The sequence below is a fragment of the Prionailurus bengalensis genome, chromosome B3 (genome assembly GCF_016509475.1).
Source record: "Prionailurus bengalensis isolate Pbe53 chromosome B3, Fcat_Pben_1.1_paternal_pri, whole genome shotgun sequence".
Classification (NCBI taxonomy): Eukaryota; Metazoa; Chordata; class Mammalia; order Carnivora; family Felidae; genus Prionailurus; species Prionailurus bengalensis.
Window position 1 is genome coordinate 81,454,271 of NC_057355.1, and position 27,001 is coordinate 81,481,271.

The 27,001-nt window shown below is 36.7% G+C and overlaps 1 protein-coding gene across 5 annotated transcripts in view; it reads right to left on the bottom strand.

The window, feature by feature from the left end:
• HEATR5A (HEAT repeat containing 5A) overlaps positions 1-27,001 on the bottom strand; it is a 120,612-nt gene that overhangs the window by 14,631 nt on the left and 78,980 nt on the right. For all 5 annotated transcript variants that reach the window (XM_043554342.1, XM_043554343.1, XM_043554340.1 and 2 more), the window contains 12 exons: positions 25,807-25,945; positions 22,462-22,641; positions 18,289-18,528; positions 16,752-16,933; positions 15,274-15,342; positions 13,889-14,068; positions 11,287-11,509; positions 9,126-9,374; positions 6,505-6,632; positions 5,047-5,194; positions 3,601-3,873; positions 1,848-2,072 (listed from right to left, as the gene is read on the bottom strand). In XM_043554342.1, the coding sequence (XP_043410277.1) occupies positions 1,848-2,072; positions 3,601-3,873; positions 5,047-5,194; positions 6,505-6,632; positions 9,126-9,374; positions 11,287-11,509; positions 13,889-14,068; positions 15,274-15,342; positions 16,752-16,933; positions 18,289-18,528; positions 22,462-22,641; positions 25,807-25,945 (2,236 nt within the window). The remainder of the gene's footprint in view (positions 1-1,847; positions 2,073-3,600; positions 3,874-5,046; positions 5,195-6,504; positions 6,633-9,125; positions 9,375-11,286; positions 11,510-13,888; positions 14,069-15,273; positions 15,343-16,751; positions 16,934-18,288; positions 18,529-22,461; positions 22,642-25,806; positions 25,946-27,001) is intronic.

Here is a 27,001-nt window from a genome sequence, read left to right on the forward strand (position 1 = left end):
ATTTCTGTTAATGCTCAGTCAACCCACCCTTTCAATCCCTGAATCAAATTATCAGTAAATTCTGTTCATACATGCTTAACGTTTCATTTTTCATTATTCTCTTTAACCTTACTGCTGCTATCTTACCTCCAAGTATCTTGCTTTGTTTTCTATAGCTGCCACAGTGATTCTTCAGAAATGCAAATCTTAACACTTTACTCTCCTCCTTAAAACCCTTTAGGGATTCTACATGCATATTAAAAGCAGCCCAAGTTACAAACCATGCAAACTCTCCATAAAACTGGCCCCATGTACCCTTCAGCCTCATCTCTTTACTAATCACTATTCATCACCCTCCTCTTTTCCCATAACCCCACATTCTTTCTTTACTCTATACCTGATGTCCCCAAACGTACCATACTATTTAGGACTACAGATAAAAATGTTGTGCCTGGAGCCCGTTTCTATGATGTCCATGTGGAAAATGCTTTCTAATCCTATAAGAAATTGCCTGAAAAGTCTCTTGGTAGATATACAGGTGTACCACTGAGATCCCCTTCATGGCGGAAGGTGCTGCCCAGCCATGGGGAGTATGGTCAGCTAGCTCCTTCAGGGTTGGCCTCAAACTAGAGTTGCCTTGACTGAGATCACATCTTTCCTGGGGTAGCCCACATCTGAGGATAAAGTACAGGCCATTTCTGTCCTATGTGAGACACTCAAATGAGCAGGCAACCTGTAGAGCTCCCAACAAATCTGCTGAGCTTTTTGGGGGCTTGCACTGGAGTCAGACTTCTTTGCCCAATGTTGCCTTCCCCTACTCCTTTCACACCTATCTACAGATGTTGTTCCTTAATAAACCTCTTGCTTCCCAAACTCCATCTCAGCCTGAGCTTCCAGAGAACCCTACCTGTTACACTCTGCCTGATTCACTCACATAGAGCTGATTACTCTAAGTTTTTATCAGTCTCTTTTTTACTGTACTTAGAAATGCAGTGATAATTAAGATATTACTGTTGCCTTCAAGGAGTACTTTGTGGTAGTAATCATACATGTTAATCATATGGCAATTTGTAGGAACTAGACTCCATGAGACTCCCAGCTTTGGGCACAAAGTAGGTGGTCAATAAATGCTGACCTCAACTGAAACTTTTATACCATATAAAATAGTGTATGGTGAATTGTAACATTTTATAAACAGAACAAGGAAGGCAGGGACAATCTGTAATATGTCTAAGGACTTTTTACAATCACCATGATGTCATGTTGAAAATGAAAACTGCACAATAACATGGGTGAACCAAATTTTACAGATACTGAACATAATACTATCATTTATTGATATATGTCAGATAATAAGCAAGATGCTTTCCATGTATTATGTTACTGCTCTAAAGATTTCCTGCAACACAATACCCTTATTCTGTTAATGAGAAAACTACAGCTCGGAGAAGTTGAGTAACTTGGCTAGTCAGCCAGTAAGTGGTGGAGTGAGGATATAAACCTGATTAGTCTTATTTTAGATTTACAATGTGTACTTACGCACTTTTGCCAGCTAGTTATGGATCATACTGTATCTGTAAATTAATTACTACATTTGAAGGTCTCTCACTATTAACTTAATATACAGGAAGCCAGTCATTTAACAGCATTAAAGAGTAAAGATACTAAAATGAGAATACAGATGTTTCTGCTTATACATATTCTCTAAACACATTACACAGTGAATATGTGGTCTCCTCTAGGTGAGAATGCCAAACACCATCAGTTAAATAGCTTATTCTCAAAAAAAAAAAAAAACCACCCAAAAAACACATTCCACTTGGTTTTTAAAGCAAACTGAACAACTACTTCCAAATAGCCTTAATTACCTGGATCCCAACAGTCAAGTACTGTTGTTAAAGCGCTACGGAGAAGATCAGTCCAAGCAGTGTGACTCTTTTCTGCTCTGGCCATGGGAGAGGACAATATTCCTTTCAGAGCCTGTAGGGAAGCTGCAACAGTTGAAGATAACTGGCCCCCAGGTAACTTCACAGCAGTTTCTCTGAGGACCCCAATTGTAAGGTACAATATAGTAGGGAGAATTGAGATGCTTCCTGTAAGATACATTTTTAAAAACACTCTGTGTTTCAGTCTATATATACAGTTCCTAAAAAGAAATCATCAATGAGTAAGGCACTGTCAAAGATTTCTAGCCTTTAAGACATTTTTCATAAAGGATTAAAACTGTTAAGATAATTTAGGTAGGGTTAAGATTTTTAAGACCGGATTACATTTTGGTTGTAATTGAAAATGTTATTTAAATTGTGTCACAGTTTCATCATCTTTTGCTGTCTTACTTGGTGGTTGACAAATGGTGAATTTATTTTTATTTTTTAGTGTTATAAAATACAGATAACATAAAATTTATAATTTTAACCATTTTAAAGTGTACAATTCAGTGGCATTAAGTACATTCACAATGTTGTGCAACCACCGCTAGTATCCACCTGAATTTATTTTATATTAAACTTTTTTTTTTTAAGGAACTCAGTACAAATTATTAAACATTTCATGGTCACTAAAGAGTTAAACAGTTAGTTATGTTTAAAATGAGATTAAAATTAGAATGGTAAATTTTATGTTTCTAGAGGCTACTCAACAGAACTCTTATGGTGTATTTTTATCCCATATCTTCTATTAGTCACTTTTGCTGCCACTCTTGGGGCAAAGCAGTATGTGAGAATAAGGAATATAAGTTTTAATTCAAATTGAAACTAAAAATCATGTTAAAAATACGATAGCACATAAATTGATCAAGACATGTTTAAGCAAAAAAAATGCTTACCAATTAAGAAATCTATTAAGTACTAAGTATGTATTAAATTTCCTGAAGGATACAGTATTTCATTGGAAGCAAAACATATTTGTTTGTATATAAGTTTTTCTTTATACGTAATAACCAATTATATATAATGTCTCTATATGATACATAAAACCTATCTACATACAGAAGCAACATTATACACACACATATACACGTATGAAAATGCAAAACTCATTACGAGCTGGAGTTTTTAAGGAAGCATTTACAGGTGACATAGGCCTGGAAATGAACTTCAAAGGAAGGCAAATTATAAAAAAGGGGAGAAGGGATGGGCCTCTTCAGATCATGGACAATAGCACAACAGTGAGGAGCATGAAGGAATCAGGAAGAGACAATGATTCAGCAGAGCCCTATGGAGACTTAAATGCTACATTAAAAGTATGGACTTGATTTTGAACTGATGACAAATTTCTGTCATTGAGACAGGAAAATCTGTTATGTATTTTTTACCAAAAAAAAAAAAAAAAAAAAAAGCCTAAGAGCTAATCATTGCCACTCACAGGTTAAAAATATTGTCAACCAAAGAAGAGCATTACCTGTCTAAAGTCCATGCTATCTCTATATTTACCTTCACCCTTTTAGTAAAACAAATTTTGAGAATGCATTGTTAATCTTAGAGGATTAAAAACATTACCAACCAAACCTTTGGGTCGGCATTTGTTTAATGAGAAAAGGACTGGCGACCATTATTTCCTTTATTTATTAATACCATTTGTCTCCTTCCAGGTCAAAAAAAGCAATCACATCCCACAGCATACCTTCAGGAGAGCACACTGCAGGGAGTTCCGAGAGGATAACTAATGCTGCTGACACCAATCTGCTTCCATCTTCTGACAGCACCTGTGGCTTGGTAGCTTTTACTCCTGGGCTACCTGTTAATTTAGGATTTAATTCTGGAAGCTGTCTAACTAGAATGCATACACACAATTCCAGGGTTGCAAAAACCAAAGATTTCCCAGGCACAAGTCCTCCTGTGTCCTTTCCCTCTCCAAACTCTGGCAGGGTTTCCTTTTCAGCAGCCCCATCATCAACTAAAACACAGAAAAAAACAAGTATTGAATAATCACTCTGTGTTTGCTTTGCTTTGGGTTGATGGCAATTTCATTTCTGCTGTAGGTAAAACATTTAAATGGCTAAAGTCTTGGGTGTTAAAGACTGAAAGAGAAGGTTACAAAGGTAAAAGGAGTTGTCTTTATTATGGCTTCTTACTGCAGAGGATCAAAAAAATTCTGTGTAACCCTCTCAGCCTTAAAACATTGTCTGGTTAACACCTTGCTGTTAAGAATGTGAACCTGACAGGTCCAGGTCCAGCTCCAGTGCCGACCAGCCCAGGACTGCCTGACTCTGGGGCTCCTTCTGAATGACAGAATAAGTCCTTGTGTTTTAAATCCACTCTTAGATTGAGTTTTCTGTTTTATGTAGTCAAATGGAATATTAAATGATAAACTCATCAATACCAAATTAGACTTATAAACAAACAATTTAATTACTTTGCAAAAAGTCAGTCATTAAAAAATTGTCAGTAGTTACGGGGCACCTGGCTGGCTCAAGAGGAAGAACAAGTGACTCTTGATCTTGGGGTTGTGAGTTTGAGCCCCAATGCTGGGTGTAGACATTACTTAAATAAGTAACTTAAAAAAAAAAAATTGTCACGGGCACCAGGGTGGCTCAGTCGGTTAAGCATCTGACCTGATTTTGGCTCAGGTCATGACCTCACGGTTCTTGAGACAGAGCCCTGTGTGAGGTGCTGCACTAACAGTGCAGAGCCTGCTTGGGATTCTTTCTCTCTCTCTCTCTCTCTCTCTCTCTCTCTCTCTCTCTCTCTCTCTACCTCCTCTGCTCATGCTCTCTCACACACACTCTCTCTTTCAAAGAAATAAACATTAAAAAAAAATTGTCAGTAGTTCTTCTGTGTACATTGGTAAACACAGCTAAAGTAAGTACTTAATATAAGGGATATTTTCTCCCCTTCCAGTATTTTGTTAAAATTCTCATTTTCCCCAGGAATAGTGGTTTGGCTACTGACAATACCCAAGCTAACATGTAGAGGTGAATAAAAAGACTTAAAGTTATACCTAGAGAGGTTTTACTTGTACTACACACAACATATTATGAGAACAACACAGACTTAAGAAGACTTTAAGACATAATGCTGATTTGATTATAGTAATATGGTTAATCTGGCATTATGGGTTAACATTCACCTTCTGCACTTCGTCTTTTCTCCTTGACATGTTCTTGAGCTGCACAGATAATCTGTCTTACCACTTCAAGTGAAGCCAACTGAATAGAAGGTGATTCTCGGGTCAAAATTACTCGATGTAGTACATTCAACAACTCGATGCCCAAGTCCTATCACAGAAAACATTTAGGGGAAACTGTAGTGGAAATCACATACTTTCTTTTTTAAAAATACCAATGTTAAATGCCATGAAAAAACTGAAAAAGAGAATATAACAAATTGTTCACAAAGAATAAAGGTATACGTACAATAAAGTTAAGTAATACTTGTTCTACTTTAAACCAACTCCACATTGGTTTTTGTCCAATCTTGCAGGACATGGCACTATGACAAAAGATCATTTTTACACAGGTCCTAAAGTGGGAACATAGAAAGGGAAACTTCCAAAACAAGATGAGAAATGTGACTAAAAGAATTCAAGCACTGCCATCTAGATTTCCAGACCTATACTGAGATTTTCTAGTAATAGCAACAAAGAATGATGGAGAAGGATGACATTAAAAGTGATAAGTTAATAAGCATACAATGGACATCTTTCTCAAGAATAAAATACACTGGACAAATATTCTCTCATTTTCCACTTTTCTCTTCTAGTGCTTACTCTGTTGGCTTTTTTTCATCTTTGAAAATAACAGAGTAAATCTGTCATTATTGTACTTGTTTTAACATACAGAATAAGCAAGAACAAAAAGCTCACAATTTATTTAAGTACAATCCAAGTCAGGTAGGAAGCTGATTAATAATATAAACCTAATAAACAACAGTGTTAATAGGTTAACTTACAGTCTACATAGAAAAATCATAGTTGCTCTTGGGAAGTAAGTTAAAGGAAATGCCATACTTTTATAGTGGTCCTATTATCATGCTCACAACTGGTTAAGATATTAGTGTTTGACTCCACCTACAGGCTATCCAGTAGTCTCTTTAACAACCAGGAAGGAGAACTCAGGCAATGGGAATATTCTGTAACAGACGTAACTACATGAACCAAGTAGATTCTCTCTTGGGGAAAGGGAATAGAAGATACAGATGTATATAAAGAACAGGGTGCACCAAAGCAGAAAAATACAAAGAGGGAACGCCACACGGAGCTAGTGGCTACTATACTGGCCATTAGAACATAGCTTCTTCCCATCATGATCGCTTAAGTTCAACTGAAGAGCTGCTATAATGAGTGGTTAACTGGTGGCAGCAGAAATCAGCACAGAAGCAGCAAGGACAGAAAGTGACATCAGAGGCATGACTGCTCCTGGCTCAGTACAGTTGCTGACAGTATTCCAGTTCTGAGACCTAGTTGGACAGAAGTTTAGTTTTCTTTTTACTTCTCTGTGTTCATTTTCTGTTTGCTGTGGTAACCTGAACATGTTTGATTCCTGTTCCTTGAAATCTACAGAAGCCTAACAAAAAAACAAGAAATCACCTGATCACTGCCAATTTTAGATCTGGGCCAAGGAACATCTAGAAGAGCCTGTAATGCATGTAAGCAAGCAGTAATGCTTTCCATGGTTGCATCTGAGCGTAAGGAACACAGAAATTCCACACTGATTCCTGTAGAAAACCGAAAAAGAGAAGGAGGCTTCTTTGAGATCCTTAGTTTATGAAGTTAAGGAACTCATTTTATATTTTGATAAGATATATAAATAAGCTTAGCAGAAAGGTAATATAAACAAACCACAATGAATTTAAGAGTAAGCAATTAAGGGGTGCCTATGTAGCTCAGTCAGTTAAGTATCCGACTCTTATTCTCAAGGTCGTGAGTTCAAGCCCTAGGCTGGGCTCCACACTTGGTGTGAGCCGACTTTAAAAAAACAAGACAAAACAAAACAAAACAAAAAAACACTAAACAATTAAGTGATAAAGCAAGTCTTCTTTGTTAGTTGTTTTTATCCACAGGTACATGTAGAATAATCTCAATTAGGCTTGTGTACTACTGCACAGTTGCTATGAAATAGTTCAAAGATACAAAATTATAATAAAATTATACTAGAGAACATGTAGTTTGTTGTTGTTGTTGTTGTTGTTTTTTAAATAGGTCCACATACCAATGTGGGTCCTGAATTCATGACCCCAAGATCAAGAGTTGCACGCTCTACCAACTGAGCCAGCCAGGCGCCCCAACATGCAGTTGTATAACCTTAACCTTACTAAAAGTGAGTGATTATAATGGATCACTGTATCTTTACATCTACCATTTCATTTCATTCTCATCATAGCTGACGAAGTAGGTGCTATTTTTCTTTGTTAAGATTTTTAAGTAATCTCCACACCTAACATGGGCCTTGGACTCACAACCGTGATATCAAGAGTCTCATGCTCTACTGCCAGCTGGGCACCCCAGGTACTATTACTAACACTCTTTTTGATAGAGAGATGAACACACAGAGCTTAAGTTATTTAATTGGCTCAAGGTCAGTTACAATGTGGTACATGAAGAATTTGAACTGAGGTAGTCAAACTGCATAGCTTATGCTCATAGTATCTGCCCTTCTTTATTCTGAAGTTTGTTTTTAAAAAGCTCTTATCTCAAGGCAAACGGAAATAAAGTTTAATATACCCAAGGATATAGGAAATCTGATCATGTCTGGCCTGAGAAGGAATAATAATAGAAGTTTTCTGAACCATAAAGTTTATTTAATCATTTGTATTTGTAACCCTTATATTTTATTTAATCAATAATTTCTTTATAGGTAATGAGCTAATGTGTTGTTTTCTAAGAACTAGGTAAAATATGAAACCTTTCTTTCATTTATTCTAGAGACTCACTGTATCTTAGAAAGATTATTTCACTTTAAAAATGAAGTTCCTCAGGGTGCCTGGATGACTCAGTTGGTTAAGCATTCCACTCTTGATTTCAGCTCAGGCCGTGATCTCATAGTTCATGGGTTCAAGCCATGAGTTGGGCTCTGTGCTGTGAGTACAGAATGTGCCTGGGATTCTCTCTCTCCCTCCCTCCCTCTCTCTCTCTTTTTGCTTCCCCCACCCCCTCACATAGGGGCCCTCTTTCTCTCTAAATAAATAAATAAACTTTACAAAAGTGAAGTTCCAGGAAAGCCAAAGAATGGCTTAAACTTCATAATCTAAAAAAATCTCATTTATCTTTGACCTTAAATATTTGCTTGCACTTTTGTACCTTTTAGTATACTTGAACCTTGTAATTCTTTTTTTTTTTTTTTTAATTTTTTTTTTTTTCAACGTTTATTTATTTTTGGGACAGAGAGAGACAGAGCATGAACGGGGGAGGGGCAGAGAGAGAGGGAGACACAGAATCAGAAACAGGCTCCAGGCTCTGAGCCATCAGCCCAGAGCCCGACGCGGGGCTCGAACTCCCAGACCGCAAGATCGTGACCTGGCTGAAGTCGGACACTTAACCGACTGCGCCACCCAGGCGCCCCAGAACCTTGTAATTCTTAAGAATGCAGATAGGAGCCCACAGTGGGGACAGGTAGACTGCCTCAGTATATTGATATTTTTAATATATACAGAGAAATTTAAAAATTTTATAATTAAAAAAATGTTTATTTTTGAGAAAGAAAGAGAGAGAGAGAGAGAGAGAGAGAGAGAGAGAGAGAGTGAGCGAGCATGAGTGGGGTAGGGGCAGAGAGATAGGGAGACACAGAATCTGAAGCAGATTCCAGGCTCTGAGTTGTCGGCACAGAGCCTGATGTGGGGCTTGAACTCATGAACTGTGAGATCATGACTGGAGCTTACAAAGTTGGATGCTTAACTGACTGAGCCACCCTGGCGCCCCCAAAAAATGTATAGATCTACATGGATCTTTTAAAAATTATCTACAAAGAACTAGGATTGTCTTATAATTTCTATAATTCATTCAACATGATGCTGAAGCCAGCCTGTAAATGGGATTCTAGACTTAATGACATCTGCAATTTTGTAAAATGTATATAAGTTCACTCATTTATATCAAGGTTATCACTAACACCTAACAAAGATGAAGTAATCACCACCAAGAGTTGATAGGCAGTGAGGCACAATTCAAGAAAAACTTTGTAGGGTTAGAAGATTGTTAGTTCTTTTACTGACCTAAAATAAGATGGAATCTATCAGTGCAGACATCCTCAGGTGACTTTACTGTAGCCCCAGATGATGAACCTTGACACATAGAAGTAGGTGTTACAGGTCTTGAAAGATGAGACACTCCTTCATCTGGGTCAGCAACCACAAAGCCTGTGCTGGTAAGCCACAATGCTGTAGCATGCAGGATAAGTGCCCAGGAGTTGTAATAATGCAATTTTGCATTTTCACTAGTCTCTGCTGTGTAGAAAGCACCGCCTACAAAAAAGCAGAAGCAGTTTAAGGAGGAATAAAAGAGATTAGCTCCTACTACATCTTTTGTCTTCTTTGTTGTAAGATAACAAATCATTCCTATCATCCCAAGTTTCTTTAAGGAACTTACATGTGGTGTGTATTTGAAACAAACATTGCTGCCCATTTACTTACTTACAAGATTAATATAAACATTTTGCCTTTCTTAAATCATTACTTATAAAAAAAAAAGAAAAAAAAACCTAGAACTTAGTTATACCACTAATTTTTATCCCTCTTTCTATAACCAATCTCTTCAAGTCAGTGTGAAATCACTCCCACAATAGATGTTTGTATTCATAAATAATATGTGCTATTATTTTGTGTTTAACTTTACTTAAAAGACCCCATATTGTATGTAACCTTTTTTTTATTTTTGACAGAGAGAGAAAGAGAGACAGAGCACAAGCAGGGGAGGGGCAGAGAGAGAGGGAGACATAGAATCTGAAACAGGCTCCAGGCTCTGAGCTGTCAGCACAGAGCCCGACTCAGGGCTTGAACTCACAAACTGTGAGATCATGACCTGAGCTGAAGTCAGACAGAGCCACCCAGGTGCCCCATATGTAACCTTTTTTAACTTGCTTTTTTTCACCTAACTTTATGTTTTTGAGATTTACTTATGTTGATTCATGCCTGTCATTCATTAGTGGCTGACAACTATGGCAATAAATCAGTTTATTTCCATTTTGATGCTACTGAAAAGTACAAAAACCACTCCTATCTTTTTGTGTATAATTCCAGGTAAAATTCTAACAGGAGTTGGCAGGCTGATTTAGAATTTATCAAAGAGTAAAAACAAAACGTTTAAAACAAAAAACCAAAACACAAACAAACCCCCACACACAACATTTTGGAATAACATGAAGAATAAAAGTGGCTACCAAATATCCAATCCATAAAATGCAGTATTAATCACTGACTACAAAATTAGATGTTATCCCCATTCCATACACACAAAATAAATCTAGCTGCACTAAAGCCCAAAATGTAAAAAGCAAAACTGTAATGCTTCTAGTCTTTATGATCTTAAATAAAAAAATCTATCAGGTATTACACAAAACCACAAACCATAAATGACTGATTACATTAGTTTTAGAAAAATAAAGAATAAGCTATAGACTTGGGAAGCATGCAATCATAAAGGAATGATACTAAAGTTACATAAGAGATTAACAAGCCAGTAAAATCATGACAAATACCAAGTAGAAAATGGACAAGGCCTATGACTAGGTGATTGATGGAAGAAGAAACTTAGCCCATAAACCTATAGAAAAAGGTTTTCAATCAATGAAAAAACAAAATAAAACAATGAAAAACTATTTCATACCCACCCAGCATGTTGTCATATGTATGACAACACATAATGGTAGAAGATGTAGTGAAACAGAAACATGCTGTTGGTGGGCATATGAATTGTTTTAACTGCTAGGGCCCCTGAGTGGCTCAGTTGGTTATGCATCAGCCTCTTCGTTTTGGCAAGGGTCATTATCTCATGGTTTTTTGAGTTCAAGCCCCTCAATGGCATCTGTGCTGGCAACATGGAGCCTGCTTAGGATTCTACACCGCAACCCCCCACCCCGCCCCTTCCTCACTTGCATGGTCTCTGTCTCTCTCAAAATAAATAAATAAACTTAAAAAAAATTGTTATAACTGCTTTGGAGAGCAATATGGCAGTATCTTGTGAGGTAAGATGTGCATGCCTTATTATCTAGAAGGTCAACTTCAGGGTATCTAGCCTCAAGCAACACTCACATGCTGAGTCTATAAATGGAAATTATTCTACAGAAAATGTTTCAGATAAATATTACTTGCTAAGGGATAAATTCTGAAAAGTTACTGTCACTCTAGGAATTATGTACATCTATTACAAACCCCTTACCTTCAATAGGAAGTTGGGAAGCAAATTCTGAAGGCAAAGTTAAGAGAGCAAAATCCTGAAGCGCAGCAAGCCAGAGCCTACTCAGCGTGCCCAGGTCTGTGTGAACCAAGTCAAGGAGTCCATCTGATGAATATGACCCATTTCTGACACTCTCTTCTGAACAGGTGGTAGTCTTCAAAGGTTGTCTGTGGCTTTTATGTCTTTCTACAGCAATTATGTAGACCTGTTAAAGGGTTAATTTGTAATTAGGAAGCTCTTATACCCATTAAAAAGGTGCTAAAATATTTTTATCTTGCTGAGGAGACCAACCTTACTTTTAAGCATACTGTACTTCAAATGCACTCTGATACCAAGGTATACACATGTAGCCACACACGCAAACTGGGATAGAAAGATCTAAAAATATTCTCTTTAATGGGATACAACTAGGGATAGCAAATGCTTGACAACTATGCCGCCATTCTGCACTTTGACATCCCTGAAAGCTCCAACTAAATGATCACAACACTCTTTCTCACTGAGTCTAGTTATAGCCCTATAATCCACCTCAATAAATGGCTTCAGATGGCCATTTCTGAATGGCAATAAGCTGAAATACTAAAAGTATTCTTTCAAAGTTACTTCTAAATCACCATAAAAAGTTTACATAAATAGAATCAAGATGGACTGTTCACAGGACTGTAAAATGTGAAAGTAGGGGAGCCCCAGTGGCTCAGTCAGTTAAGCATCTGGCTCTTGGTTTCGGCTCAGGTCATGATCTCACTTTGTTAGCTAGAGCCCACTTCGGGCTCTGTGCTAACAGTGTGGAGCCTGCTTAGAATTCTCTCTCTCCCTCTCCCTGCTCCTCCCCCACTCTTGTGCGTGCTCGCTCACTCTCTCTCAAAATAAATAGAGATTAAAAAAAAAAAAGAGAGGCCTATATATGTTTTAGACATTATTCCAGAAGTAACATGCAAAGAAGATACTTTATTTTCATTTCATGGTAAAAGAGCTAAGTCTGAAATCTGTTTTTTTTATGGTCTTGAGTTTATGAATGTTTTTCAGGGTCTGCTGGTAATGGAATAAATTTGATTTTGATATCTAAGAATTTCCTAAAGATAGATTTGTAATAGACAAAGCATGTTAAGTTACACATGAGCCTGCATTTACATTTTGAACATTTTGAAAGCACAATTGCAGTGTTACTAAATTGGAAGCTACCATAACAATAGTTTCTAGATGACCTCAGGGCACATACAAGTAAGTGAGAAATGTTTACAGATTCTGAGACCAAAAAAAAAAAAAAAAAAAAAAAAAAAAAAAAAAAACCAAGAATGTGAAAGTATTCAACACAGGATATAACATGTACTACCCCTTTATCTACAATTCCGACATCTAAAAAGCACTGAAAAAAACTTAATTTGGTGGCAAAATTGACTGAATTTATTTGAGACGATTTATAGTCTCCATTCAACATAGTGTGAATATTCAAACATTTTACTATCAATGTGCTTGATTATAGATTCTATGGTATTGCTTCAATTTTTTGGAGGGATACATGGAATATGTACTGTATTACTTTTCAAAAATTCCCCAAATTCTGAATTCCAAATGTATCTGGCTCCAAGGATTTTAGATAGGAGATTATGGACCTTGGTTGTACAGAATCTGTTCATCAGTCATTATTTTTACTGAGGAGAGAATGGGAGATAAGGGGCTTATGCAAGAGCCCAGAGATTAAAATTATTATAAAGAACACTACATAAGCAGAGAATTATTTATAAAAATAGGTTAGAGAGATGAGAAAATTTCTGTTTGCTCTACTAACAGCAAATGTTTAAAAGCATAGAGTTTACTGTTAAAGATCATTAGTTCTAGGCAGAACTACTTCCTAAATAAGGTTTGTCAAACCCAAATAATGACAAAAATACATGGACTCCAATATTCAGGTTTTAATTTGCTCTAATGGAGGAAATGTTTTTTTACATATTGGTTAATTCTCTCAGTTGCAATCTGAGACTATATACCTTCATTAAGATGATATATGAACTGAGGCTGGCCAAGCTTGGGAACTGCTGAAACCCCAATGATGTGTATACATGAGCGCATTATATTATTCCATCTACTTTCGTATGTGCTCATTTTCGTAGTAAACCTAAAAATTATTTCTCTTTCTTCATGATTAGAACAGTAAATAAAGTTAAATATTTTCCTATAAGATTTCACTAATTTTGGAAAAGAAAATGACTGTTATTTAATAATTAAAAGCTATTCTGTGAAAGAGCTCTAAAAAAACTGTGATGTACAGAATTGATATAACATACAAGCAAACCCACACTTCCAAAATTCAGATGTCAATAAAAGTTGATTTCCACTGGTTATTATAAAGTCCTTGCAGCTCATGGCTGCCCCTGCCTAAAGTAGCAGATAACAGGCAATAAAAGATATTTTAGAATGCTTGGCTAAAAAGTCAATTAATATATAAAAAAATCTCATGTTGAACATCTTTTCTTAACCTTAAAAATGGACTTACTGTGTTTTAAACAGTCAATTTCAATTTATAGCCTACAGTGTTTATTAACAGCTTCTAAAATTCCAGTTATAAATGGAGAAGCACACTAACCTCTGCCCAGGCTTTCAGCACAGCTAAGATCTCCATGGTAGAAGCACTTTCATTATATAAGTGACTCAGAGCTTCTTTTCCAGCCTGTATTTTTGTTAATGATGAAACAAGCAACTGATGAACTCTTCGGAGATCATTAAGGTCACTCACAACTCCACTTGCTATCCAGGCACTGCAAACCTGGTTTTTAAGAAAATCAAGTTACATTTAAAAATTATAAATACCTCCCTTGTAAGTTCAGCAGAGCTCACCCATATCTCAGGAATCTAGACAATGAAATCATCTTGCTATCAGGAAACCCAAAGGATGTGGCTGATAATGCCAGTCAAAAGCCAGCATTGTAAAAGGGAATGAAGTCTAAGGTTGAAGCAAGGAAACCAGTGCTGGTTAGTATATAAATCAGAGAGTTTCAGGTGTTATTAATATGGAGAAATGCAGCCACAAAAGGTACCACTTTAATAAATGTTTGGATTAACATTTGAATTAAATCTTCAATCTTATTGGAGCGCCTGGGTGGCTCAGTTGGTTGAACGTCCAACTTCAGCCTGGGTCATGATCTCGTGATTCGTGGTTTGAGCCCCACATCTGCGCTCTCTATGCAGAGCCTGCTTGGGATCCTCTGTTCCTCTCTTCTTCTGCCCCTCCCCTGCTCACTCTCTCTCTCTCTCTCTCTCTCTCTCTCTCAAAAATAAATAAAACATTAAAAAAAAATTCAATCTTGATTATTTCTTCTTACTCTTTTAAAAGCAGAGATTGTGTGGTTAATTAATATAACTGCTGAAAGATAAAGAACTTAACATTTAAAACCCCAATGAAAATTTTGTTTATTTTGAAAATGAGATACTAAAAATGTTTTAAAAGAAAACATCATTAATAATTCTCCAATGCAAACAATTTGCTCAATTATCAGAGGTTTTCCTGGATCACAGTATTTTTCTTTTTCTAGAAAAAACTAATTTTTCCTCTTCCATCTATTTATTTACTTCCTGTCTCATTTAACAAAAGATTTTAATGACTTATAGCAAGAATACAAACAATGAAGTGATAATAGAGACCTCATACAACATTTAATACAGTTCCCTGAATATTCAAGGTACTAAAATACAAGTGAATTCAAGTGAATAAAAGAAAGTTGAAAGAATGGACTAAAGTTAGTTTATTCCATTATGTTTAGAAATAATTCAAGTCAGTTCTGCTTTAGGGCTGGATATTGAAAGTCTGACAATCACTCCCAGAAAAGTAACTTTAAAACTGTAGATTATAATGGCTCTTAGATACATGAAAAAATGTTCAATCTCACTTGAAATACAAATCTAAAGTATTCTAAGATACCCTGTGCTAAGAGAGGTTTTTACTTTTTAAGCTCTGTCTTTTTAACCATTTACCTGACATGCTTTGGCAGTGACATCAGGTGGTGTCTCTGAGGCGAAGGCTGGCCTAAGTGCCGCTCCTACCTGGCAACAAATGATAGGAAATACCAAGCATCAATAAGTAAGACAGCGCAAACTCTTCATCTCTTTAATATTTTTAAATTGTTTACAATAAGTATTCTGGACACCTGTTTCTTTCTGCCTGTCCACTATATCTGTTTTTAGATAAAAGCACCTCAATTTTCCTTTGAGGAACCTCCTCTTATCTCCTGTTGTTGCTACGGAGATGAGAGCACTGGTGACTCCAGGGATCCAACCAGGGGTAATGGGAGCTCTCCTTGAAGACGTCTGCTGGGAATACTGGGACAGAAGCATGGTCTCTTTTTAAGACTGGGTGCGTGGAGCACCTGGACGGCTCAGTCGGTTAAGCGTCTGACTCTTGGTTTCAGCTCAGGTCGTGGAGCCCTGAGTCAGGCTTTGTGCTGGCAGTGCAGGGCCTACTTGGGATTCTGTCTCCTTCTCTCTCTGCCCCTCCCCTATCTGCACTCTGACTCTCTCAAAATAAATAAATTTAAGAAAAAAAAAAGACTGGGTGCTAAGAGAGAGCCATTTTGATACAACTTGGAGAGAGCAAACTTGAGAATAAAGCTGGTGTAGAAGACAACAGAGCCAACTGCGATTCTTGAAAATAATTTTCCTCTTCAGTTTAAGTGAGCTATAATTATATTTATATCATTGCAATTTTTTAAAACAAGCTCTATGCCCAACATGGGGCTCGAACTCATGACCCTGAGATTGAGAGTCCCATGCTCTACCCATTGAGCCGGCCAGGTGCCACTCATTTGCAATTTTAAGAGGGCTAAGAATATAACAGAGCTCCCCTTACAGTGAATTGTAATATTTCATTCTAATATGACAGTTCTATATAACTCAAGTCCCTTCCTTTTGCTTTCTCCTGGAACATACATGGGCATTTCCTGCTAGGAAGATGTGACGGAGACAGCTAGTCAACTGGTAAACTGTTCCTGGCTCCCTAAATGCTAACCCACAAAAGCTGCCTCTGAATCATGAGAGGTAGGGAAGGATAAATGTTGCTGGAGGATTACATGTAATGTGTGTGATAGAACACTCATCTATTCCAGGAGTGACAAGCATGTAGCCTAAATGGAATATTTAGTAATGATTTAGCATATCTTAGGAATATTCAGGTATTTTGTAAAGAATTTAATTAGCAGAGTACTTTATTCCCCCACATTACCTAGCAGGTTTTGACTATTAACCTTTACTGTTATAAAAGACCTGTTTATGTACCACTTTGCTTTTACTTCAGAGATTTCTTCTTCAAACATACACATTTTCTATATGCTGATTATATATTGGTGACATATTAGCAGAGACATATACTCATTATGTAAAAAAAAAGTAGTAAATACTTTCACAGACTTTTTATCCAAGGTGTTAAAAAATAAAATTTTCTAACAGAAAGTGCTTACATTGGCTTGATACTGTTCCAGGATCACATGACCTGGAAACTCTGGTTCTGGAATAGCTGCAAATCGCCGAATAACAACTAACAGTGTTTCAAGGCCAGAAAGACGGAGCTGGTCACTATGATCTGTGGCAGCCATAAAGGCCATGCGAATTAAGTCGGCAAGATGTAGCACCAAAAAGTCATCTACAAGATTAAAAAAGTCTTATCAAGAAAAAGCATATGCTGGAACTAAGATTTATGTTAAATAATCATTTCTTCTCCCTTTGATTTCACAGACGTTTCTAGACTTTCTTTTAAATACCTCTGATTTGATTTACTGTTTTGTCGTACTGTTTGTTAAACATAGACTTTAAAGATGGAGTTACTAGGCTCCTGCAAACAATCACAGCAAGAAACTCCCAAAGCAAACAATTACACAGCTATTCAAAAACCAAAGGCAAAATTACTATCCTTTAAAAGAGTATTAGTAGTACTATCAATAAAAACTTTGTTCGGACTTTTCGATAAAAGCATTTTAGAAGATATTTAGGAAACTTTGGGTGTTGACGAATTAGGCAGCTAATTTTTCTCTTTGTGCCAAGTTGAAGCTAAAAGACTTAACGTTTCTTTTGAAAAACAGTTTTATGTGGTTCTTTATTTGGACTAGATTATCTTATTTTTCTATGTCTTGGCACACATACAAATAACAGGAGTATTAAAAAATATTTGTAGCTATAAAATTATAAATGAGAATTCCTTTCATTCCTACAATACGTTCTTCGGTATAATAATTCTACAGGACACAGGACAATCCTTTAATAATATTCCAACAATAAAATGTTCAGGGGTACAACTAAATTCTACCTAAAATATATCTGGGACTAATTTTAAGAATGTTATGGGTCACAATAAAGAAACCAACACAGATACCTAATTCGTACTCCCACACTGACAATAGCAACATTTTGCTATATAATTCTTTTGTCTGGTAAAAAATATATCCATGGCTTTTAGATATGTGCACTGTGTCTTTGAACATAATGTGCTTAAGTGAATTTTGAAAATTAGACATCAAACCATAATACACACACAGATCCCTTTAGGTACAGACAATAAAACTGAACAAAAAAAGGGGGAAATGATCTTGCAAGCAGGTTTACTTTACAATGTGATACGCTCAAATGTTTTCTGGGTAATATTTATGAAACCAAAATAATCTATAAGCAAAATTACTATAGGTTATAATTCAGAAAATAAATTTTCGGAGCTAGCTAATAGTGCACAAACTACTTTCCAAGAACATGATTATAAACTTAACTCATGCACATGCCCATTAAACATAAGTAAATGACTATTTAAGAAACTTAATCATTAAAAATGTGTTTAAACATTAGAACTATGCTTAACTTTTAGCTTATATAAATATTATAGTCAGTTTCATAACTGATTTGGAACAATACAAACTCTTTCTAGTTTTACTTCTTAAATTAATATTAAAAACATAGGCAGACAACATTTTTATGTATATGCTTTGGTCTCTTCATTATTATGTCACTTACTTCTTGAATCCCTTTTTTTCATTTCTTGTGCTAGAGCAATGTCAAAATGTGCGCTGTGTGCATTTTCACACTGGTTAATTATCCTACAGACACATTCGGCAGCAAAGACTCTAGTGGCCCATCGGGGATTGGTAAAGGGATAGGATTTGTCATCATTTCTGGTGGTCAGAACTGAGGCATCATCCCCTTTATCTCCTTCCTCTTCTTGCATTGTATCCACACAAGTTACAGTTGTAAAATCTTTTATCAAGGGAGAATACATGTAATTACAATCAAATGGAAGACATATTTATGACTTCAAATTGAGACTAGAATTGTTGCTTATACATCTTCAACAGTGTAATATAATCATATCTAGTAACTACAGACAGCAGCGGTATACAAAGAAATGCTGTAAGAACTGTTCCAGGTCAAAATGACAAAGTTGTTCCAATTATATTGAAAGTTAACAAACTAAACATGATACTATAGACATGATAATAAATACTAGGATAATCACCAGTCCCCTGTATGTAGACAGTTATGCTTAAGGAGGCTCAAAATTCTCTCGTATCCAGAGTATGAGGGATTGCACTAGGGAAACTGTTTTAACACTAGGGCCTTGAACAGATTTAAGAAGGTTCCTGAACCTACTAAACACGTCTGAAAATATTTTTCTTAAGATAGGCTCATTTCTGTCATTTATAGTCTCATATTTTCCCAATGGCCTGAGCAGTGAGGAATGAATTATTTCTTCCTTATATTAACTGTTAACTTATTACCTGTGTTTGACTCAACTTCAAATTGAACTAGGCTATAAAAGAGACCAACCTTTTTTCCCTTAAAATACCTTCTTTTAAACTTTTTTTTACTTTTTGGGGCACTTGGGTGGCTCACTTGGTTAAGTGTCCGACTTCAGCTCAGGTCATGATGTCATGGTTCGTGGGTTCAAACCCCGTGTCGGGCTGATAGCTCGGAGCCTACAGACTACTTTGAATTCCGTGTCTCCTTCTCTCACTTTCTGCCCCTCCCCCACTTGTGCCTGTCTCTCAAAAATAAATGTTAAAAAAAATTTTTTTTAATAAATTGTTTTTATTTTTTGAGAAAGAGTGCACATGCAAGCAGGAAAGGGACAGTGGGAGACAGAGGGAGAGAATCTTAAGCAGGCTCCACACTCAGCATAGAGTCTGACAAGGGGCTTGATCTCCTGACTGTGAGATCATGACCTGAGCCGAAATCAAGGGTCAGATGCTTAACTGATTAAGCCACCCAGGGCCCCTTAAATTATCTTGTATGTCAACATTTCTTGAGTGTGTTATGAAAGCAAAGATGTCACAAAATTATAGCAAAGTCCTGTCTTAAGACTAAGGTAATAAGTCAACAAACAGACTGAAATGTGTGTTTTCATTTTTTGTTTAAAAAAAATTGTTTTAATGTTTATTTTTGAGACAGAGACAGCACACAAGTGAGGGAGGGGCAGAGAGAGAGGGAGACACAGAATCTGAAGCAGGCTCCATGCTCCTAACCATCAGCACCTAACCTGATATGGCGCATGAACCCATGAACTGTGAGATCATGATCTGAGCTGAAGTCAGATGCCCAATCTATGGAACCACCCAGTCGCCCTATGTGTTTTCTTAATAAGAAAGGATAAAGCCAAACTACAAAGGATAAAGAACAAATGGTAAAAGAAAACTGAGCACAAAGCTCTGGGAGATACCAGAAATAGGTGAGATACCAGAAAAGTGTAATCAACCTGTTTATCTACACACATACAGATTTTCCAAAGGAGAAGTTCTTGTAAGTTCTCAAGTGGTGGGATAGAAGAGAGCCTCAACAAAGGAAAACATATAAAGCATAGTAACTGAAAGAACAGATATAAATCAATGGAAGAGAAGAGGAGCAATAAGAATCAAGGGAGACAGTGGAGAATGTAAAACAAAGTTTTAAAAATGATGCCTTTCTTCCTTTAACATAATTCAGATAATACATTAAATTATAAAGCTTGAGTAACTGAGTTTAAGAGCTACTGAAATATAGTAGGAAGCTGAATTTTACTATTATTTTTTTAAAGTTTTTATTTAAATTCTAGTTTAACATATAGTGTAACATTGGTTTCAGGAGGAGAATTCAGGGATTCATCACTTACACAAGACACTCAGTACTCCTCACAGGTGCATTCCTTACTACCCATCACCCACCTAGCCCATCTCCCCCACACCTTCCTCCATTAATCCTCAGTTTGTTCTCCATAGTTAAGAGTCTCATGGTTTATTTCCCTCTTTTTGTTCCTTAAATTCCACATGACTGAAATCATAATGTACTAGTCTTTCTCTGACTGACTTTTTTCACTTAAACAGTCTAGTTCCATCCATGTCACCGCAAATGGCAAGATTTCATTCTTTTTTTTTTTTGAGACAGAGAGAGCATGAGTGGGGGAGGGGCAGAAACAGAGGGAGAGAAGGAGAATCCCAAGCAGGTTTCGCATTGTCAGCACAGAGCCTGACACGGGGCTCAAACTCACATGAGACTATGACCTGAGCCAAAATCAAAAGTTAGACACTTAGCTGACTGAGCCACCCATGTGCCCCAAGATTTCATTCTTTTTGATGGCTGAGTAATATTCCACTGTATACATACACCACATCTTTTTTATCCATTCATGGATATTTGGGCTCTTTCCATAATTTGGCTATTGTTGATAGTGCTGCTATAAACATTGGGGTGCATGTGCCCCTTTGAATCAGTATTTTTCTATCTTTTGGATAAATACCTATTAGTGCAATTGCTGGATGGTAGGACAGCTCTATTTTTAATTTTCTCAGGAATCTCCATACTGTTTTCCAGAGTGACTGTATCAGTTTGCATTCCCACCAACAGTGTAAGAGGGTTCTCCCTTTCTCTGCATCCTTGCCAACATTGGTTGTTTCCTGTGGTGTTAATTTTAGCCCTTCTGACAGGCGTGAGGTGGTATTTCAACATAGTTTTGATTTGTATTTCCCTGAGGATGAGTGACGTTGAGCATCTTTTCATGTGTCTGTAAGCCCTCTGTATGTCTTCTTGGAAAAATGTCTATTCATGTTTTCTGCCCTTTTTTTTCACTGGATTATTTGTTTTTGGGTCATGAGTTTTAAAAGCTCTTATAGATTTTGGATATTAATCCTTTATCAGATATGTCATTTGAGAATATCTCTCATTCCATAGGTTGCCTTTTAGTTTTGTTGATTGTTCCCTTGGCTGTGCAGAAGTTTTTGTCTTGATGAGGTCCCAATAGTTCATTTTGCTTTTGTTTAGGAAGGTTTCTGAGAGCAGAGCGTAAGTAGAAGCAGAAAGAGAGGGAGACAAAGAATCCAAAGCAGGCTCCAGGCTCTGAGCTGTGAGCACAGAGCCCAATGTGGGGCTCGAACCCACAAACTGTGAGATCATGACCTCAGCCAAAGTCAGATGCTTAACCGAGTGAGCCAGCCAGGTGCCCCATGGAAAGCTGGATTTTAAAGTCATGCAGGGTAAAGTCTGAATCTACCTGTGTATGTCTTTGGACATATTCCCTAACCTTTCCAAACCTTGTTTTCTCTTGTGCAAAATGGAATATTAACTGCCTACTCACTGGATGGTTAAAGGATTAAATCAGATAAAGTATGTACAGTACCTGGAACAGAACTGATTTGTCTCTTTTCTTCCTTTCATTTATTTTCTCTCTTACTCCAAAGATATAAATTTGAAAGACTCTAATACACATTCTCACTAACCATTATCTTATACTCACAAATACATTAGGTAAATAACACTATTTTTTAACTCTGTTTGAAATCAACATTATTAAATATAGAGAAACTTGCTTGCTCAGAATGTTGTAACTTTTGATGATTTTTCTACTAAGTTGATTTGATGCAATCCCTCAACTATTATATGCATGAAAACAAACAATGGGGCTACTGTAAGTCAGGTCATCCATTTTATAGTACAAATAACCCTACTTTTTAGTTTGTTTTAGACAGGGAAGTCATAAACGACAATCAGAAGAATACTAAAACCCACAGGCCTAAGTGTTAGACTTAAACACTAGAATTTTCACTTGAAAAATGCAACAAGCAATTACAATCCAAATACTCAGACAAAATTGTCAGTGGCAAACAATTTTATAGAACATTTTCACTTTCAATTTTATTTCAACTGGTAACCACCAATACTCACCAGCGGATGCAGCAAGTACATCTTTACAAAGCTTTAACCAGAAGGAGAGCTTATCCACTGCCATAGACGTAAGCATATGATTTAAAGTCTCTTTGATATCATTGCATAACTTCTGATCTGTCTCTTTGTCTAGTAGGGTCAATAATGCCCCTTCAAGGCCTACTTCTCTGATGTTAGCATCTGACAAGAAGAAAATCGATGATCTAAGTAATACAGAAAACAAAACTGCCATATGAGAAGTACACACATTCTGGAGTTATTAAAATACTACATGCAAATATTCTCACTGCAAAGTAATAAAGCACCTCAAAGGAGAAACATAAGCCCCGTCTAGCATCCATTTCCGCTAATTCTGGAAATGCCAAAAGAATAAATTTTCTCTTGAAGATTTAACTTATCTAGCATGTATTTATTTATTTATTTATTTATTTAATGTATTTATGTATTTATTTATTTGTTTTTCATTTATTTATTTTACAGTTGAGAGAGGGAGAGAAGAATCCCAAGCAGGATCTGTGCTGACTGACATGGGGCTCAATTCCATGAATTGTGAGATCATGACCTGAACTGAAATCAAGAGTCAGACGCTTGACCAACTGAGCCACCCAGGCAACCTGAACTTATCTAGAATTTATGAAAGCATTTAGATTCTAAAGATAATGCTACTATTATACTATTTTGTAAGAGAAATTATCTTTTAAAGACTAGAAGGAGACATCAGAGGAATAAAAGGTATAGCATAGGGCATATAAGTCAGTGGTACTATAGTAGTGTGGTATGATGACAGATGGTAGCTACACTTGTGAACATAGCATAATGTTTATTTAAACTTGTGGAAACACGATGCTGTACATTTCAAACAAATTAACACTGTGTGTCAACTATACTTCAGTAGGAATCAGTAGGAATGTTTCAGATTAGGAGTCTAAAGACACAGAACAAACAATGTAATATGTGAATCATGGCTGGATCCTAAATTTGGGTGGTGGTAAGGGAGGGTAGTAAGGAGTCATAAAGAACATTTTTTGGATAACTGGGGAAATTTGTGTGAGAACTGCATATTCTATGATGGCTACTTTATCAGTGTTAATTTTATTAAGTGCAGAAATGATGTGTGGTCATGAAGGAAAATGTATGTATTAGGAGTGAGCTGTCATGATGTCTGCAGTCTGCTTTCAGACGGTCTGGCAAAAGATATGCATCTGTGTAAGTATGGAAAGAGAGAAAGTTATATAAAATGAATGCCATAAAGATGCTAAGTAGGTGAATATATGCGTTCACTGCACATTTCTTTGAACTTTTTCCATTTGAAAAATCACAAAATTTAAAAAAAATTTTTTTTTAACGTTTATTTATTTTTGAGACAGAGAGAGACAGAGCACGAACGGGGGAGGGTCAGAAAGAGGGAGATACAGAATCTGAAACAGGCTCCAGGCTCTGAGCTGTCAGCACAGAGCCCGACGCGGGGCTCAAACTCGCAGACCGCGAAATCATGACCCGAGCTGAAGTCGACCGCTTAACTGACTGAGCCACCCAGGCGCCCCCAAAATCACAAAATTTTAAAAAGGAAATATATAATGAGTTCTTTAGTGTATTTTACTCCTATAGCTAAGTCAAGAATTCTAGGAACATATACAAGCATATTTATGCAACAAAAGCCTAAAGCAAAAGATGCAGATAATTTCAGTGGTAAATATAAACTGAAGGTCACTTAGGCAGAATATCTCACATGGTTAGAAGATTAAAATTTCTCTGGTTAAGGTAAGTAACCTATTGTTTTCAGATGAGGTCTGCCACCTGTTTGGGTGGCTACCATACTAGTTCAGCAACGCTGATGAACTCAAGTCAAACAGTTAAAGTCAGTCTAACAACAAACTAAGGAGCACAGCATGACAGTAAAACACACTGATCTGAGAGCTTTAGATATTGGAAAGCTTTGTGAAGCCTGAGACTTTCTCAAAGTGTGACAGCACTCTGGAAACTATATACATAAAAGAGTAAGACATTACCATTACTATTTTTGGAGGTTGTATGAATTTATATGTATATTTGGGTTACTCACATAATTTTAAAATAAAGACATACAGACTTAAATCTAACCAACTAAGAAATCCTTTAATTCAGTTCTAAAATAAAGAAGGGGCTAAAAACCCTTCCACCTAAAGACGACTTATCTATGATAAATTTTATTAAATGAGATTTTGGAGGAAGAAAGGCACATATGGTAAATTACTTAAGGGCTAAATCCAACTTCGATGGATTGTTGTGAAAAAACTTGCTCTAAAATTTGAGTAGCTCTCAAATTTCAATATGCATTAACAGGGATTGCAAAAACATAGAAAACAGATTGCTGGGCTTTACTCCCAGATTTTTGGTTAAGCAGATTTTGGATGGGGCCCAATAATTTGCATTTCCAAGTTCTTGGTGAGGTGGATATTGCTAGTTTGGGGACCTAAGTTTGAAAACAATTTTTCTAAACCAGTAACATCACTGGTTGGGAATAGCAGTAATTGTTAGTAACTGTCTCTTGTAGCAGGTTTAAGACATTATATATTAACTTTTAAATTTCATTTTAAAAATTCATGTTTAAATGAAGACTTAAAATTAAAACAATCATTTGAGGTACGCCTGGGTGACTCTGTTGGTTGAGCGTTCACCTATGGCTCAGGTCATGATCTCATGGTTCATGACTTTGAACCCAGTGTCGGGCTTGCTGGTCAGTGCAGAGCCTAGTTCAGATCCTCTGTCCACCCCCCACCCCTCGCCCCGACTTCTCTCTGTGCACCATCCACCCCCTGCTTGTGCTCTCTCTCTCAAAAATAAACACTAAAAAAAATTATCTGGGGTGCCTGGGGGGCTCAGTCAGTTGAGTGTCTGACTCTTGAGCACCTGACTCTTGATTTCGGCTCAGGTTGTTATCTTCCAGTTTGTGAAATTGAGCCTCATGTCAGGCTCTGTGTTGGTGTGGGGCCTGCTTCTCATTCTCTCTTTCCCTCTCTCTCTGCCCCTTCCCCACTCAGGAGCCCTCTCTCTCAAAATAAATAAAAGAACTTAAAAATTGTATTAAAAAAATCATTTGAGGGGCGCCTGGGTGGCGCAGTCGGTTAAGCATCCGACTTCAGCCAGGTCACGATCTCGTGGTCTGTGAGTTCGAGCCCCGCGTCAGGCTCTGGGCTGATGGCTCAGAGCCTGGAGCCTGTTTCCGATTCTGTGTCTCCCTCTCTCTCTGCCCCTCCCCCGTTCATGCTCTGTCTCTCTCTGTCCCAAAAATAAATAAACGTTGAAAAAAAGAAATTAAAAAAAAAAATCATTTGAGCTGGAGATAATGTTGACAAAAAGAATTACCTAGAGTCAACTCTTCTCTGCTATCCTTAGCAAGCATAACAGCATGTTCTGAAACTTCAGCTGCTTCTCTCTGTACAAGCTGACGTAAACAAGCCAGTACTGCTCTTCTCAGTAACAAATAGGGACTACAAAGATTCACCTGAAAAATACCAATTGGGAAATGAAAGAGCTGAAATTCTTGGTGGCATTCATAATAAGTCTAATAGACATACACTGGATCCCTCCTGATTCTGTCCAGCTCATCACTAGGCTAGATTCAATTTGTTAAATACACAGAAACTTCTACAAACTATTCTAGTACATATTTTTTATTACAATTTAGAAATAAATAGCTTAAGGAGTAATACATGTACTTGATTATGAAATATTCATCAACACATCCAAGCAGAAGCCTCTGGACAGTGTTAGAAGACACAAAATTTACATGAATAAAACAGTTTCGAGACAAAAGAAATACAACTGAGAAAGACTTTATTTGTAGCTTATACAATTGTGCTCATGCAACAATATTATAATGTTTTACCATCCTCTAAGTAGAAATTTATATAGATCCATATAAGCAATGTAACATACTGGTTAAAAGGGAGGCTCTAGAGTCAAACTGCCTCACTTTGAGTCCTAGATCCACCATTTACTAGCTGTGTGACCTTGGGAAAATTATTTAACCTCTCCGTGCCTTAGTTTCCTTATTTGTAAAATGGAAATAACACTACCCCCATCTTATAGGGCTGTTGCAAAGTTAATTCAGAGAAACATGCAAAAGGGCTTAGCATAGTTTCTGGCACACAGTAAGTGCTCAATAAATGTTAGTTATTAACTATTATTAACAGTCTATCACTAGTCTTTTATTCAGATGCCAGAGTAAGTAAATGCATTTTCAAATAAAGACAGAAAAGAGTTTTACTCAGAAAACATATTCACCAAAAACACTCTCTAGAGACACACATTACAGACAACAGGTTTTATATGTATGTATATCTACTTGTATATAATGGATATACATGTATGTACATAGATGCTACATATCAGAGATAAAGAATATTTCTGCTAGAATGACAGACTCTTTCCACATATTTTTCTTAGAAGTGTTTGAACAATGTAAATCTCAATAGATTGTGTCTACTGAAGGTAAATGGTATGACTGCGATATACCTTAAATGAACAATTAAAAAAGCCAAAAGTTTCTGGATACAAA